An 18,221-nucleotide genomic window follows, 5' to 3' on the forward strand; every position below is an offset into this window, starting at 1 on the left:
CCAATTAACAAGCGGATATGGCAAGCTTTTTTAACCCAAAATGACACTAGCAATACAAGTCCTAACTCCATTTATACTAGCGAGAAGTACTTGAAGTTATTTCCAAACTATTTCCAAACTATTTTTTTAACCTTTTTTCACTCAAATCAGCAGTGAAAGATCCAAATTCATAGTGGAAGTTCTATGTTCACAATGTACCTGACTCAGCTTTTTTCTATATCCCACATGAAAAATGGAACAGTCTACGAAAAAAAACTGAACAGAAGTAGCTTCAAAAGCCTGGAGTGGACAAATGTGATCACTAAGGGCATTCGTTCATTCTACTCACATTGCAGCTTTGGTTTCATATGTCAGAGTGTGAAAAGACAAAATTCACAAAGGAAAGCACCATTGCTCAAGTGTGAAGGTTACTGTACATTCAGTAACTGCACAATAACTTGCAAGGTGGTTCTGCCGAATGAAACTGATTTGAAGGCTACAGTGCAGTTTTATGGTGGGGTTGCTCGACACTGCAGGAAGGAACTGCGACAAAGATACATTAAAGCAGATGAAAGGGAAAAAATGAACAAAGGTCTAGAGACCAAGCTCCCAGGAGCTCTTTACTTGGAGAACCTTGGAAAACTGAGCAGTGAAGTCACTGAGTCTGTAAACCGGGATGAGTGTCCAAGGCCATCTGTTCTGAAAACTACATCATGGAGCCACCATTCAATTGAAGTCCTCAGCCTTAGCATGATGGTTGAGAATAAGACAGATTCTCTTGTGGAAGTGTTGCAGAAAGTCATCCTTTATCCCAGAGGTGTTATGTTATGGTCACAAAGGAGCCTGGAAATCTCCCACAGTAGATGTGAAGAAGACATTGTATATCTTGATGCAACAGGCAGCATAATGAAGAAAGGAAAGTCATCTAAGTGTGTTAGTGTGTTTTGCTGGTACAAGTGGATCAGACACAGCAGTGCTGTTGATGTTTTTAAATAACTCAGTTTCATTGCAGGAGTGAAAATACCAGTGTCATACCTGCTCTGTGGGGGTCCTGACCACTGACAAACAAGGTGAAAGAAGGATAGCAAAGTATACAAAGTAACAGATGGGCTACGGTTACACTGGGCTATGGAAACTCTGTTATATAGCTGCTTCAAACATTATTTTTCCTCAGGGGATCTTGGAAGACATGGTAAAGGTAACGCATATCAAAGACTTTCCAAGATGTTTCATAGATTTCGTCAAAAAGAAAACACAGGTACAGTTAAACAAAATGTACAGATATTACAATGTTTATGGGAATTATAATTAAGTTATCTACTTGGAACTTTGATGGAAGAAATAAACAAAACAAATAATTTAACTTAAAATATTAATTATAAGACATTGGTAAACGTTGATATATTCTTAAGAGAAGAAAGAAGAGAGAAACTCTTTGTAGATTGTACTACATCATTTTCCCGTCACAGTTCTACTTTTCACCTTTAATGCAGCCCATTAATGTACAGTCAAAAGACATCAAGCTTTGATGTATTTTTTTCATTACCCCTATCTAACCTAGATTTTATTGCTCTTAGTAATACATTTTAAGGACAGTATATAACTCGGATTTAGTTTTTATTAGAACTACACAACCAAAAAATACTCAAGGCATCAAGGAGAAATGTCAGAGGGATCTTAAGCAACTTTGCTTTCAAAGACATAGGCTGACTAGGCTTGATGACTTTGTCAACACCTATCAAGCCACTCACATAGCCCTATTGAGGGAGTATGAAGACTGCAAAAGATACATCAGAATGGTATTCTACTACTAATAGTGCATTTGAATTTCCTTATTACTGTCTGACTCAGTAATCCAAAGACTGAAGAGTGTCAAGATATTACATTTATTTCCAAATGTATGATTACAGTTATATGGAATTGAGACTGAGAAGTGGAAACAGAAGAAACAACCACGGTGGGGAGTATAAGTGGAACCTATAAAAAGACCATTCCAATTTCCGAGTCCATCTTCATAAAAGGTAACCAATTGTTTTATTTGCCATTTATGTTTTGATTTTCATTCAAAAGTGCAATATATTTAATTGTCTTTTCCTTTAAGAAAAAACAAAAACATTCAATAACTGTGGACTCGGATGTGGTGACATCATCAAACCAAACGATACTGCTGCTGCTGAGGTACCTATACATATAATTTAAAAAAATAATTATATATATATATATAGTATTGCAAATTTTATCATTTACAAATTAATGTATTGTACTAGACTGCTGTTTCACCACATACCAAATCATGCAGACAAAGAGAGGACATTTCTATGGGAACACATGGTGTATGAATTCATTAATGCATTTCTATATTATTACAAGTTATATTTTTGTAATCTGAATTCTTTTCTAATGCACATACACGTGACCTAATTTCCCTTAAATTCTGAGTTTACATGTTATAGTTAGCTATAAATTTACATTTTAGAAAAAACTCACATGAAACAAATCAACAATGTTTTAGGTTTTCTGTATTTCCTTATGAAAACAAAGTCATTCTCTTTTCCTTTCTTTTATCTTTCCTTTTGTATAGCTGAATTTAATTGTAGCATTAATTTATTGATTTTAACAGCAACCTTTTGCAAAGGAAGCAGCCCAGCCTAGTCAGAAGAAAAAAAAAACACACCCTGGAGGGGGCACAAGTCCTTTACAGGGCGAGACACGCTCATCTACGGACACTTTTGAGTCACCAATCCACCTACCAATGTGTGTTTTTGGACCATGATCCCTGGAACTATGTGACTGCGACACTACCTGTTTCATCACCAGGATGAAGGCAAAATTTTCATATTTGTTTGGTTAATGTCTATGCATGTATATTTGTTTATAAATTAGTTCCAAACATCCAAAATGTTAGCTGAATATTTCTCTTTTTTGGTAACTAATTATGTACAATAAACAATAATTATTTGGAAGAATGTTTAATGGGCTCATTCATTATAAAGTGTAATTATTTTAACACCATTACCTGCAACAAGGTTCAAATATGTAAGGTAAATTCCTGTCTGAATAGTGAAAATTACAGGGGTAGACTTTACATTACAATAAGAACATCTTCAACAAACACAAGTGTAAGTGACAACTGGGTGTCTACTTAATTGTGCATGTTGTAAATAAATATAATAAAATAAAATTATATTCATTTTAAATGGTGTTGCTGTGTCAAAGAAAACTACAATTTAAAAGGTACCCACAATTGCACAATTGTAAAGGGCATTTCTCATATATTAAAAATATTTGATCTTAGGAACTGTTATGATGAAACCTCAGTAAATACTCAATAAAATGTAAAAAAATGTTTATTTGGATTTCTATACCTGTTTTGTATATAACATTCTGGCAGTAGTCTCATATGAGAATAGGGAAACATTTAGTGAATAATATTTCCCCTACAATGATGCATGATGAGCAATAAACCGTAGACAACAATATTTATTATGTTTTAGAATCAGCAAGTAAAAGTAAAGTAAAATCCTCCAAACCTGTACTAGTAATTGACAAAGTGTGCCACTTGTGGATGACACTTAAATTGTTGAAATTTTAGGAAAACTATGTTAAATATGTAACCATATTCATTATTTTTTTACTGCAATATTTATATTGCAATATTGCATGATTTAAATGTGGTACTTTAAAGAAAAATGGAATAGTAAATGTTTTTATTCTTTGCTTTGATTGTAGAAAAGGGCAGCCTCTTCTGCAGAATATTGTGAAGGATATGATATGATATATATATATCATATATCAATATATTGATATGAATAGTTGAGACAAAATTAATGTTAAATAAATATTAATGTTATACGAGGATATTAAAATTCAACAGGCTCCTATTCTGAGAAGAACAATTAATGAATAAAGTAAATAGGAAGAAACAAAGCGAAACTTTACCAAAATCATACTGTTGGTAGCCAAGAGGCTCCTCTGTTTAAAGAGAGTGGAATGATTTAGGCACTGTGGGAATTTTATATGGGAAATCCATATAAGTAAGAATTCAGTATGAATTTATGAGAAAATTATACAGTGAAATTTTGATTGTGCCAAAATCATACAGTTGTTTAATTACAGAGAAATTGCTTTGGCATCAAACATAACAAAGTAGGTATTATTTTATTTACATTTGGTACAATATTTACATTTTGTACAGCAAAATGTAATCTGCATTTCTACATGTACATCGGTTTTACCATTTAAAGCCAATTGTTTATATAATAGTACAATGTACGTAAATGTATTAAATAATCAATGCCTCTTTAAAGTGTTTTAAAACGAAAAATATTCATAATGACTTATTAGTTTTAGTATTACATGCATTTAGTGATGTAGTAACTGACATCGGTGCTTAGACGTGGGTTTCTGATTCCCTGTCCCGAAGAGGATGTGGCGTTCTCAGCAATGAAAAACCGTAATGACGCGCCTATACGTGCATTCGGATTTGAAGCGCGGATGGCTTGACCGTCAATTTCCAAAGCGCGAATAGCTTGACCCCAGTGAAACACTGACAGTTAAAGTGGGGGTTATTAAAACAGCCGCTCTACACTCATGTAACGAATCAAACAGAAGGGCCGCTTGGCTATCAACTGTATGATTTTGGTAAAGTTTCACTTTTTTTAATGAATCAAAAGTGCATTCCTGTATAATATGAAGCTATCCTTGTTTACTCATATCCTGAAAAACTGACGGTTAAAGTGGGGTTTCAGTTGCAGTTGCTATGGTGTCGAAAGACGAGAACAGACGCTAAAATTTGGTTTTTGTGTTTTGCGCGGTATTAAATTCTTTTAAAAACGCCACTTCAGCAAAGAATGGACATTTAATTTCTGAGTCAAACTGCAATGAAATTGTGAAAGTCCTTTTTCACAACCGAAACTGTCAAACACCCGACCCCACCAGGTCACGTGACGTTAGGTCGGACAGCGGTCTCTCTCAAATAACTCCTACTTACCTAAGTAGTGCACTAAGTAGGCCACACGAATCAAGAGTGCATTCATGTATAATATGAGGCTATCCTTGTTTACTCCTATCCCGAACAAATTAATTTTAATAAAGAAAGCACACACTTACAAGATTAAATAAGAGTTTCATGATTTACGCCGTCCACTTATGTGAGTAAAGGTCTTTCTCGAGACCACTTGAAAAGCAGAACACGTTCATTATCTCGCTGACCCTGAAATCATATTCTTCAGTAAATGTTCGATGCAGAAGATGTGTAGATTACACATTCCGACAAAATAAATAAATTAAGCTGTTACCCAATAAACATTAAGCCGTTTATTTAACGTTGAAATAACGTAATGACTGCCGTCTAATCAACGTACTCTTAAGGTTGAAAATGCAAGTTGAAAAGACGTCCAAACACAGACATTGAAAAGACGACTATTAGACGTATTTTGGACGTCCATTAACGTTAATAATTGGTCTCGAAATAAATTACTTGTATAAAACGCATTTTGGACGTCCACTGACGTTATCGATTGGTCACCACTTATTGACCAAACTAACTTATTAAGATGGATTTTGGACGTCCATTGACGTTTAAAATATGTCCTTGACGGACAGACTACTTTTAGACCTATTTTGAACGTTCAGGGACGTTCCTTGTTTACTGGGTAGGTAATCACCAGTGAGGATAAGAACCATCACCCGAAATCTTTAACATGTAAATTGTAAAATTTCAGTTACAAACATACTCAGACATTCTATTATATTGGTACAATTTTTTCATAACAAAACTTATGCCAACTGCTTTTTGTTACTCAAATGTGAGCTTTATTTCCCTGAAAACCCCGTGGACCTGGGCCAAATTCATCAGAGCAAGGTTTTTACCAGAGTGGTGTAGAAACATGGCTCTGGGCTGATGTTTTAAAAATAAAATTTAAATAAATTCTTCAATTAAAAATTGACAGGGTTAGAAAGAGGATTGGTTGTGTAATATTCTAAGACTCTTATTTTGAAAAAACAAAACAAAAAACATTTCACATCGTGTTTCACCTACTGGCTCTCGCAGAACTGAGCTGAAATGGTGAGTGGTTTATAGAAATATAAATAAAATCGAGGACGGTTAATTTTTTTTTAATAGAGTTAAATCAAACACTCAAACGAGTAACGTATCTAATCGTGGGGGTAAACAGGGTTTAATATCTAACGCGCTATAGCTATGATGTCTCTAGATGTCTAGATATCTATTACGTAAAATGTTTTTAATGGTTAAACTTTTAAAAATATATATATATTATTTAAACGTATTATTGTACGTGTTAATCTGAAATAGCCTCAAATTAAATGGGATATACCTGTCTTATGTTCTATTATGCTGTAAATTTAAGTTTTCTCGTTGACCTCATCATACAATGCTGTTTCTTTATATGTTGTAATAGGAACTGGAGATCACAATTTATATATCATAAATATAGCATTACTCTCCACAATTGCAGATCCTAAACCTAAAAAATATGGAATATAACAGTAAACTGGAGAGCACCAGAACATTTTAATGAGCACTAGATATTTTTACTACCAATTAATAGCAGAATAATTTTGTGAACATATTTGTGATTTTACTGACCAATATTGCGATTGCGATTTAAACTGCAGTTATTTTCAACAATTAAGGACCAAACCTGATTTCATAACAAAGCAGACCTCACTTTAATTTTGAATACTGAATGCAGAGTGACATACTGTCATTTAGTTCTGGTTGTTGTCATGTACACAGCACAGGATTTGGCTGTCTAACATACTGCTACACACAAATTAAATATGTCAATAAGACATTGCCAGTGCATACTATAATTAAAATAGCAGATCTTGCAATATGAAAACTTCATTCTGTTAAATTGCTGTTTCTGTATACATTAATTCATGATCTGTAACCAGTTAATTCTGTTCAGGTTCGTTGTGGGTTCAGAGCCAACCCAGAATTATAGGGTGCAAGGCAGGAACACACACAGCACAGGGCACCAGTCCTTTAGACATTTACACATTCTTCTTCACACAAATATCTAATGGCATTTTTGAACACTATGTATTTTGGAGTAAACAAAATCTTCACAGAGAGTGACCTGAGGTGGGGCTCAAACTCAAAACCCCAGGAGCCTGGAACTGTGTGGCAGTAACACTACCATTTTTGCTGCCCTTGATTCAAATTTAAAAGCCTATACCAGTTTAGCATTAGCTCTTTTACTCACTTTATTTCAGACAAAGATTTTGATGAAGTACAAAAACATTGTGAAACTTTAAAAGTATAAAATTCACTCCCTATTCCATTAATGGATACTATGCCAAAAATGTATGCCCATTTTAAAGTCATTGTTTTTGTGATGGCATAAATAAAACAAAAAGTAATAGTTACTTGTATGTATGATGCTGGTCCATGTTCATTAAGTACTTACAATATCCACAAACGCTTAGGAAAATATTCACATAATAAAAATGTATTTATCAATTTGGCACAAAATATTATCTGATCTCATGTTATATTACTATTGCTAATAATATTATTTTATAGAATTTGAACACTTGAAGGTCTGTATCATTGTTGGTACTGGTGTTTGTATTGTGTTAATAAATGTGGTCTCTTTACAGCAGAGGTCACAACGTTTTCTCAAGCTGACCTATTCCTTAGTAGCTTCAGGACCGCAATGTCCCCATCCATGTCAGGGTGTCCACCGATTCCAGTACTTTGGGACCAAATGTCTAACTTCCAAGTCTTCCATCAAACTAAAGCACATCACATTTCTGACATCTTCCAGCACACCAAAGAACTGGTCCCATGGCTTGCTGCAGTATCATGCTCAATCATCCAGTTCTGATCTGGCCTCACAGAACTACTCATTAATATATGCCTTCCCAGCCATCAAAGGATTGAGGGCCCTCTCCAGACTCAAGCTGATGCAGACAGGCATCACTGCTGCTCTCCTGCCCACTGTTTTTTTTTTCTACCTGCAGGGCCAGGCCTCAATCACTCTCCTGACCTATACCACAGGTATAGCTACATTTGCTGCCGTAATGCTTTATGTCATTAGCTACTACATCAGGAGAGTGGTGGGGATGATGTACCTGGACTCCACCCACACCAAATTAAAGGTGTCTCATCTGTCATTCTGGGGACACAGGAGGGACATTTATCTGCCTGTGTCTGACGTCATGACCTTGGGAGATACAGGCGACTCTCCAGGTGAATCAATCCTCCAGCTGAAGAGATACAGCTGCTCAGACACTTTCTATTTCTCCCCACGATTAGGATTGGTGGTCGACAAACACAGCTTTGAGAAAGTGTTTGGGACTTTGCCTCAATAAATGATAAGGTGTTAATCCATAACCCTTTAAATTATATCTAAACCATGTCATATGTATTAATTGTCAGTTGTGTTGAATTAAAGTAAGTTGTTTCTTTAAATGTAATAGCAAAAACCATTCTGCTGTATTTCATTTGTTCAGAAAATGCTTTAGCCATGACTAGATTAATCTCCATTTTAGGCTTATGGAAAAGTCTTAATACAGTAGATGTAAAAGATTTATTGTATAGTGTTTTCCTCCTGGAGCATTTACACTCCAGTGTCTCTAGAAATTCTCTGGAGTTCATGTGTGAATGCGCCATAATGCCTCTAGCCATGTGGGCCATGAAATTGATCACAAAATGTTTAATTCATTTGGAAAAGAGTTTTTCTGCACAAGTCTAAACAGGTGCATATTTTAAAATTAGGTTTATAATTAGCTTAAACTTTACTGAGTTTATTTGCCTGAGGATAAGCAATAAACAAACAAATAACATCCTGTGAGTAACATTTAAATCTGAATGTTATTTATTATTTCTTTCTGAATATTAGCACAAATTTTAAAGGTATATGAAGAAAGTCATTTACAAAAAGAAAGTAATTTTAAAATATGCCAAGTATACATTATAGAACGTATCAAATATGCATAAAATAATGTATGTACAACTGTACATAAACATTACTTTATATTATAAAACTTTGCAACACATAAGGGACTAAGGGCAGAAAATAGAGTTGTAGTACAACAATAGCATATCTGTTCTTTTCAACAATACAGCACCATCATAAAACCAAGAATTCAAGAGATTAAAGATGCACCCTCTTTCCAGCGAGCCATTTATCATGTTTTATTTCTTACTTGAAAAGTAAGCACATTAAATCTGAGTATTACAGAACCTGTCTGAAGAGGAAAGTGCATAAAAATGTCATTTCATTTTATTTCTAGACTTCATTTTTACACAACCTACAAGGGGCAACCAGTTACATTTACTAACTCACATAAGACAAAGTTTGAGTTAATTTGTCATCCTTCAATGAATCAGCGTAAGCTCCATAGAATATATATACAAGTTTTATACAGGATCTTTGATACATTTAAGCCACTCTCTCTCCTCATGATATAAAAACTGCATTTTGAAAGTTTTTACACAATGAAGGGAACTCCAAACTTTAAAAATCATGAACCAAGATGAGGATATTGCTCTATTCCTGCCCCATAGGTGGATAACATTGATTTTTGTTGTGGAACTGACCCTAAATGTGAGACAGCACTACCTGCATGAAGTAAACACGGACCGGAAGTGCTACAAAACTAAAGAACTCAAGTAATAAATGAGTTTCTGTGGTAATTCAAACAGTGAATAAAACTTTCAGGCAAGTTAAACTTCAACCATGTACAAACCGGATTCCAAAAAAGTTGGGACACTAAACAAATTGTGAATAAAACTGAATGCAATGATGTGGAGATGCCAACATCTAATATTATATTCATAATAGAACACAAATCACAGATCAAAAGTTTAAACTGAGAGAATGTATCATTTTATGGGAAAAATATGTTGTTTCAAAATTTCATGGCATCAACAAATCCCAAAAAAGTTGGGACAAGGCCATTTTTTCCACTGTGTGGCATCCCCCCTTTTTCTTACAACTCTCCTCCTTCTTCTCAAGTTTAGAAATAGGAATGCTCTTCCATTCATGTCTAATACAGGCCTCTAACTGTTCAATAGTCTTGGGCCTTCTTTGTTGCACCTTCCTCTTTATGATGCGCCAAATGTTCTCTATAGGTGAAAGATCTGGACTGCAGGCTGGCCATTTCAGTACCCGGATCCTTCTCCTACATAGCCATGATGTTGTGATTGCTGCAGAATGTGGTCTGGCATTATTTTGTTGAAAAATGCAGGGTCTTCCCTGAAAGAGATGACGTCTAGATGGGAGCATATGTTGTTCTAGAACCTGAACATAGTTCTCTGCATTAATGATGCCTTTCCAGACATGTGCCACAAGCACTCATGCAACCCCATACCATCAGTGATGCAGGCTTCTGAACGGAGTGTTGATAACAACTTGGGTTATCCTTGTCCTCTCTGGTCCGGACATGGCGTCCCAGTGTTCTATAAAGAACTTCAAATCATGATTCATCTGACCACAGAACAGTTTTCCATTTTGCCTCACTCCATTTTAAAAGACCCCTGGCCCAGTGCAAACGTCTGAGCTTGTGGAGCTTGCTTAGAAATGGCTTCATCTTTGCACTGTAGAGTTTCAGCTGGCAACAGCGGATGGCACGGTGGATTGTGTTCAATGACAATGATTTCTGGAAGTATTCCTGAGCCCATTCTGTTATTTCCTTGACAGTGGCATTCCTGTTTGAGGTGCAGTGATGTTTAAGTACCTGGAGATCACGAGCATCCAGTAGAGTTTTACGGCCTTGACCCTTACGCACAGCAATTGTTCCAGATTCTCTGAATCTTTTGATGATGTTATGCACGGTTGATGATGATAACTTAAAAGTCTATGCTATTTTACGATGGGTAACACCATTCTGGTATTGCTGCACTATCTTTCTGCGCAACAATGGTGGAATTGGTGATCCACTTACCATCTTGGCTTCAGAGAGACACTGACACTCTGAGAAGCTCTTTTTATACCCAATCATGTTGTCAGTTGACCTAATTAGTGTTAATTGGTCTTCTAGCTGTTCATTATATGCTCAATTTCCTTTTTCCAGCCACTTATTGCTACTTGTCCCAACATTTTTGGGATTTGTTGACACTGTTAAATTTTGAATCAACATATTTTTCCTTTAAGATTTTACATTTACTCAGATTAAACTTTTGATCTGTCATCTATGTTCTATTACGAATAAAATATTGACATTTGCCATCTCCACATCATTGCATTCAGTTTTTATTCACAATTTGTTTAGTGTCCCAACTTTTTTGGAATCCGATTTGTACAAACAACAGTCCCCCCATAACCCCCCAAATGGCGTTCCACTTTAAAAGATGCTGAGCTGCTGAACGTAGACAAACAAGAGACAACAGTGTTTGCCCACAATCATAGATGTTGCCTTTAATCTGCTGTTTCACAGCATAAAGAGAAATCATGGGAAAAAATGTCTGATTGTACACTAATATAGAATTCCATTTTCCTGAGCAATTAGAATAAAGCACTTTCCCTTTCATGTGTATTACACCATTTCATTACATATGTAAAATGAGTGAAATCATAAACAACACAAGTAATAGTTAAGGACTGAATCAGTAAAAGTACAGATCAATGATCTTATCTCAATACATTATTTTTGTGTATCACAATGTAGCGCTCATGATTAAAGTGGAGTACGGAACAGTGATGAACACGTTCGTCCAGCTAAGTTGACTTTGGTGAACTAATTAACAATACATTCAAATTTTGCAATGCAAAACTTTTTTGCAAAGTTAACGTGATAAATATGATGTACATATGATGCCTTGTTCTGCAGTAATAAGTTACCATCACCTAGTCAGAGCTGACAAGTGAAATGTGTTTAGAAATTATTAGCTTGTTTTACATATAATAAACATTTAGTTAATCAAATCTGAAGACTTCTGCAGTACTTGTGATAATGACTATGAGTTCTCTTAGACTAAAATTGTGCAGCTCTAACTTCAGGTGTGTTTAGTTTTTTTTTTTCTCTTAACGACTTTAAATTTGGACTTATAACTGTGTTGTGTTTGTTGTTGTACGCCTTGTAACCTTTATCTTGCAGATTCCTAAGTTGGTCTCATGCACTCTTGGCAATTCTCCCTCTCTCCTCATCACAAACACAGTGCTAGATGGCTCGGGTGTCTGTTAGCTGGCTGTTAGCTGTTGGGTGTCTGTTAGCTGTGTCTGTTAGCTGGTTCTCCAAGATTTGAGCTGCTCAGGGTCTTTGTGTTAGCAGTCCAAATCAAATCAATTGTTGGTTTTACATTTACATTTTACATACCTTCAACCCTAACATGTGTAAATTGGGAAAAGAATTGGCACATGCACTAATATCTGGACCAGTTTTACAAATTTTAACCTTATATTCATTTGATCCCTTACCCCTAATCTAATACATTTAATTTGAGCTAATACAGTAATGGAATGGCTCTTCTTAAATTGGAAGGTCAAGTGGATGAGGGCTTGTTAAAAACAGTAATGAAATGAATGGTCACATTTGGGGCATTGGCATTGTCACATCCTATTAGTTGAAACCCTCTGGTAATCATATGAAGTACCAAGCAGCCAATCCAGTGATCACTGCCAGCCAGGCAGCCAGCAGCACTTGAGCAGTATGATCTCTGAGCAGAGTCCTGGCGAACTGACAGATGAACATCGTGTTTCCACTCACCGCTGGACAAACAGGGAGATTATAGTTTTATTAAAGCCATGAAAAGCCCAATTAATATACATCACTGCCAGATATTAGCATGATCTGCAAGGATAAATTACCATAGTCGATTAAGGGCAGTAAAGCTGTGAACAACAGATACTTTCAAGGTTTGGCCTAAATGAGAAAAGCTGCTAAAAATAAATAAATAAATAAATGTCTAACAATCCTTCAGCTAAAGCCCATTTCTCATCCAGAGCAAATCTAGGATAAACATTATTGACATCCTTTGTATAAATGTCATTACCCCAGCTCCTCATGTAAAACAAATCCTGTCTGAATAGGTTTTAAGGATACCTGGTAGGATCCATAGCACATGTGGTAACAGACTAAAAAGTCAGACTAAATTTCAGACTAATTTACTGCTCACTTCAGTAGAGCACTTCTTTCTTTAGACTTTCTTTAAAACATTACTGTGATTGGCTGAGAAGCCAATTTCATAATTTTTTAAACAGTCAGCGCAGAAACAAGTAACACTTCTACTGTTTTTTAGTGAATAATACCTGATTAGAGTGGACGTATAATGCTAACTGACAGTCAGTATTATTAATCAAGAAATTAACTATTTCTTCTTACCCATCTTAGCAGCATAGTATGGACATTTACTAATGTCTCCGCCCATTCCACCATGAGCTGGAAAGCTGATGTCTTGCACATCTTCTTTAATGCTTTTCCCAATCTCCTGCAGCTCCTCAAACACCTTCACACACCAGTAATGACATTAAACGAATGACATAAAAGGGACAGTTCATAGTTGCCAGTATATACAGCAGACACAGTGCAGAACTAAAGAAAGTAACAGAACAGGCCGTTTTTGGGATAAATTAAGAAAGTTATTTTTACTGACCTTTTGCAAAATTCTGCCATGTCCCTTAATTATTACTGTCATATCCATCAAACCTTCAGCTTAGCATGCCTGATAGAATCTGTAGCAATTGTGCAAACAGGCTTAAAAATCTAGCACACTACAATTTTGACTGATTTACCACCACTGCCATTCTCATTTCAGGTTTGTTATGAGGACTTTCTTTCCCTTGATTGAGGAAGTTAACAGATGATGGTCAATGCAAAGTTTTGTTGATAAAGGGATACTTCTAATGCTTTTATAGTGAATAAAAATGATTTTCATGGTTGTAAAATGCTAACTGATGTCTTGATCTATTGCTTAAATAACAGGCTTCCAACCATGGTCCTGGAGTAATCCTTGTCCTGTATACGCTTGGGTTTTCCAGCATGAACACCTCCACTAAAGCTCAGGAAGGGCTGGTCAATAAGCTGATGTATCTGGTGTGTGGGCAGCACCACCAAAATATCCAGAACAAGTGCACGGCATTCGGGCATTTCTCCAGTGATATTTATTCTCATTAAGAAACAACCTTTATACTGACATATAATGGCTTAGCAATTTTGTAGTAAACCTATTTAAAACTTGGGACTTGTTCTATGGAGTGATGATTTCCTAAATCGAAAAAGCCTCCCCACCTCCAAGTTGAACTTGAAAGCCAGGTTGGCTTCAGCCAGCAGCCTGTCTTTGGTTTCAGCGTCCACCTCCAACTCGTTCATACGGCTGCGGTAGAGCCTCTTAAAGGCTGTGGGGTTGTGGATGCTTTCAAAGTGATAAAATTGAACACCCTCTCCAGTTGGAGGCAGTTTCAGTGCCCTCTGGGCCACTTTCTTCAGGATCTGACCACCGGATAGGTCACCCATATAACGGTTCCAAGAATGGGCCACCAACAACTCTGGCTCATGGCGACCCACGTGATGGAGACGCTCTACATAGGGCTTTGTAGCTGCTGAACATTGGATATGGTTCCTCCAATCAGGACCGTACAGATATTCCAGATCCCTGACCAAAGCTTCCCTTCTATGGAGCTCTGACGGGAAATAAACTGCTACGAACGTAGGGTGGTCTTTGTTCCTCTCTATTTCTTCCTCTAGAGCAGAGTAGACATAGTACAAAGCAACTGTGCCCAGCTACAGGAGAGTAAAAGAGAGCAAATTATAGAATTTCATGTACAGTGGTATGCAAATTTTGAGAGACATTTTGATTTTCTATGTGAAAATATTTAAGCACACATTTTATAGACTACAAACTTTAAATTAATGTACAAATTAAAATTAATTTTACAAAAAAAGAACACAGTTGGACAAATATCCAGCAAGTTCATTCATTCTTTCAAGGGAGTAGATTTACTCTTGACATTGGTGGGGACCCCCACTTTTTTTTTTCCTCTTTGCTTGATAAAGGACTGATATACTACATATGTTATTTTACATGCTTTTAAACTATTCTGAATAACAATTCATAAGTTGATTAATGAATTATATAATATTATATAATGTTGAACTAAACTAAACTAAATTAAAGAAGTAGTTTAGACTTCAGTTTACTTCAGCCATAATGCAAATGAAACAGGTCTCATACAGCAGCAATAATAAAAGTAGATGGAGCACTGCATAATGTTCACAAAACCAACAAAGACAATTTAGCCTGCTATATGCTGTGCGGCAAAACCTAGCATTGCCATTAACATTATGATGAAGGACCCATTTCATTAGAGAATTTAAGTGAGCTGCTTATGTACACCTTTTTTGCTGCCATCCCCACTCATTTTTGCTGTTGCGCCTGAGTCTTGCACAGTAAGTGTCACATATGACTGGAAAGTTTTCCCCCAGTTTTGGTGCTGCTAACAACCAAACGTAGCTACAGAGTCACGTAGCTACGTGACAGCAGGGAAATGCATGTGGAGGTAGGACTCGAGTAGAGAACGTGATTTAACCCTTTCTGCAATTCTAAAGAGACATTGACAGAATGTTTTTTTTTTGGAGGGGATCAAATGATTGGTGGGGACATTTCAATAATCTCTGTATATTGGTGGGGACATGTCACTTCTGTCCATGCTAATTCTACGCTCTTGCATTCTTTCATTGTCTGTAACTGCTTACTCACGAAAAATGTCAATTGTACAAATGTTAGAAAATTGCCCTAGTGAAGTTCTCTTCAGAATATGTCTTATATTTAATTTCACATAAACATAAAAGTTTTTCAGATGAATTTGTAGTTCATCAAATAATGAAAAGATTAGTTGCTGTGATTCAATACTGATGAAATTTCAGTAAGGGTTATCCCAAACTCTCATCCCTCTGACATCAAGTGTAACAGTATTTTTTACAAACCTTAAAGAGTTCTCTCTTTATTCTGCCTCTGAGGAAGTCTTTGGCAAAAGGAGAGTTTTCAGCTCTGTCGTGAGCCTCCTTTGTCCCTGCTGTCAAATACTCAGACAGGTCATCAGGCCTAAGGCAGAAAGAAAAGCGATATTAGAAATTTCACATCCATTGAGCAGGATTTGTGTGTAATACAACAGTAAATCATATCTATTGGAGCACTTGTTCTGTGTGAAACATATTTTAAACAAGAGGGGGTTGGTCTATGATGCAAAACTTATTCTGTGATTCACTACAACCCAGATAGCAGATACATTTGGGCCAAATCTGTCTCACTTTTGAACGGCTCATTTACTGCACCGGTAAGTGATGTGTTGTGACGTAGGCCAATATAATAAGCCAAGCTGGACATGGGTTAAGGCATGTTTTCCTCGTTGCGTGCCAGTGATCGACCAGATATCGTATTAGCACCCATCTGACTGCTGCTGTAATATATTTTGGAACGGATTTTACAAGCGGGCTGTATGGTGGTACAGCAGGTAGTGTCGCAGTCACACAGCTCCAGGATCTTGGGATTTTGGGTTCAAGTCCCCCTCCAGGTGACTGTCTGGAAGGAGTTTGGTGTTTTCTCCCCGTGTCCACGTGGGTTTCCTCCCACTGTCCAAAGACACACATTGGTTGTTGGATTGGTTATTTAAAATTGTCCATATGTGTGAGTGAATCTGTGAGTGAATCTGTGAGTGTGTGTCACGCTGTGAAGGACTGGCACCCCTCCAGGGTGTGCTCCTGCCTTGTGCCCATTGATTCCGGGCAGGCTCTAGACCCACCGCAACCATGAGTGGGATAAGAGGTTACAGACAATAAATGATTTGGCTAATGGAAAAGCAAAAGTGCCAAGTCGCGTTAAGTAAGTTCCATGCAGTGGAAAAGTGCCATAAGAGAACTGCAGATATGCTACATTTGGGCCAAACATTCCTGTAATGTGAGTTGCACTTCATAGAATATAATATAAATTAATAATCAAATACATTTTTTTTCTTTGCTATTTTTGTTTGGTAATAATTATTGCTGTTCTCATTTTATGATACTATGCACTTCACAGATTCCTTGTGGCACTACTATAATGTCAGTTTTAATCTGGAAATGGGTTATAAATATCACCTGAAAATGTCATCATCGTTGTCCTCATATTTCAGTATTTCTTCAGTAGCCATATTGTTGTCTAAAGTGGCAGTCCGTATGTTAAGAGTCCATAGAATAAAATAACAAACAAAAGAAGATATAAAAGCAGAGCAATCTAACAACATACTGCAATGTCAAGGTCACAGATATTTCATAACATTTCACTGATGGCATTCCAGGGGTCTTTATTCACAGCTGCTGTCAACTTGGTAAAAAAAATAGAAGTGACCCATTTACTAAATCATAACTACATCTACAGGTTGACCTTAAGTGCCACAGCTAATCATCCAAAAACCAATATCTGACGTGAGTAATATTCTTGTGGCTGAATGCCATCATATCCTCACAGCAATGTTCCAGTGTCTAGTCTGAAGTCGTCTCAAAGTAATAAAAGCTGTTATTTCGGCTTCAAAGTATGGACAACTAAATTAATAAGTTCACAAACCTTTGGACATACAGTGAATTTCATAAACGTTCACAAACGAGGACAGTGCAGGGGTTTTTAGAAATTTAATTTACTGTACAATCCGAGGCATACTTATGCTTGGCACTATAAGGATAAGGATATAATGTTAGTTGTAATAAACAAAAAACAATCTAAAAAAACCTCTTAGGGTTAGAAATAATATTAGAGATTTTTAAGAGCAGTTGTCACTTGATATTGTACTAGACAACAGTCCTCAGTTTCAAAAACATAAATTAATTTAGAGCAATAAAATTACTTTTAATGTTTACCTCGTTCTGTTGCTGGGTTGAAGTCGTCTTCGCGATTAAGTGCTACCGCTTTCTGTATGTTTTGAGTTCGTTTTCCCACCCGTATTCCCACTGCCTTTCTGCGCATGCGCGATAATTGGCTAAGTCACAATGGGATTGTTGTTATTATTATTATTATTATTGTTATTATTATTATTAAAGCATTTGCGTTTGCATTCCAACACTTAAATTAAATAAATGTAAAAATATTTCAAAAGCGCTGTGGGCGAAACCCTGCGATGAGCACTAGCAGAGCTATGTACTATTATCCAATCAGAGCACAGTGGGGGTGGCCATACCGGAAAACAGGTGGAAAAAACAGGATCACATGTCTGATCATGGAATTCACACTACTGTCCTCTGCTGGTGAAAATAGATATCATATTTGTAAGTACCCTCTACAGTGAACGGAGTTAACAAAT

The 18,221-nt window shown here is 36.3% G+C and overlaps 2 protein-coding genes and 1 long non-coding RNA gene across 7 annotated transcripts; 2 read left to right on the top strand and 1 right to left on the bottom strand.

The window, feature by feature from the left end:
* The first annotated feature begins 82 nt into the window (after positions 1-82).
* LOC136679768 (uncharacterized) lies at positions 83-2,879 on the top strand. The gene is made up of 4 exons (XR_010796580.1): positions 83-1,237; positions 1,890-2,000; positions 2,081-2,157; positions 2,600-2,879. It is a non-coding gene; the product is annotated as an uncharacterized lncRNA (long non-coding RNA).
* Positions 2,880-4,488: 1,609 nt separating this feature from the next.
* LOC136679492 (transmembrane protein 186-like) lies at positions 4,489-8,798 on the top strand. Of its 3 annotated transcripts, none has more exons than XM_066658035.1 (2): positions 4,489-4,620; positions 7,612-8,798. In XM_066658035.1, the coding sequence occupies exons 1-2, from the start codon at positions 4,612-4,614 to the stop codon at positions 8,320-8,322; spliced, it is 720 nt and encodes a 239-aa protein (XP_066514132.1). In that variant the 5' UTR covers positions 4,489-4,611; the 3' UTR covers positions 8,323-8,798. The 3 variants fall into 3 exon arrangements, with proteins under 3 accessions (XP_066514132.1, XP_066514133.1, XP_066514134.1); XM_066658036.1 differs by lacking the exon at positions 4,489-4,620 and adding an exon at positions 5,983-6,046 and having other exon boundaries at positions 7,609-8,798; XM_066658037.1 differs by lacking the exon at positions 4,489-4,620 and adding an exon at positions 5,985-6,046.
* Positions 8,799-11,247: 2,449 nt separating this feature from the next.
* Positions 11,248-17,893, bottom strand: LOC136678285 (heme oxygenase 2-like). 3 transcript variants are annotated; one of them, XM_066656276.1, is made up of 6 exons: positions 17,782-17,893; positions 17,026-17,086; positions 15,877-15,994; positions 14,182-14,673; positions 13,276-13,399; positions 11,248-12,662 (listed from the first exon to the last, which is right to left on the bottom strand). In XM_066656276.1, exons 1-6 carry the CDS (start codon positions 17,885-17,887, stop codon positions 12,535-12,537), a joined length of 1,029 nt encoding a protein of 342 aa, XP_066512373.1. In that variant the 5' UTR covers positions 17,888-17,893; the 3' UTR covers positions 11,248-12,534. The 3 variants fall into 3 exon arrangements, with proteins under 3 accessions (XP_066512373.1, XP_066512375.1, XP_066512374.1); XM_066656278.1 differs by having other exon boundaries at positions 17,026-17,114; positions 17,782-17,837; XM_066656277.1 differs by lacking the exon at positions 17,782-17,893 and adding an exon at positions 17,492-17,577.
* Positions 17,894-18,221: the final 328 nt, after the last annotated feature.

This window comes from Hoplias malabaricus, chromosome Y, assembly GCF_029633855.1.
Source record: "Hoplias malabaricus isolate fHopMal1 chromosome Y, fHopMal1.hap1, whole genome shotgun sequence".
Taxonomy (NCBI): domain Eukaryota; kingdom Metazoa; phylum Chordata; class Actinopteri; order Characiformes; family Erythrinidae; genus Hoplias; species Hoplias malabaricus.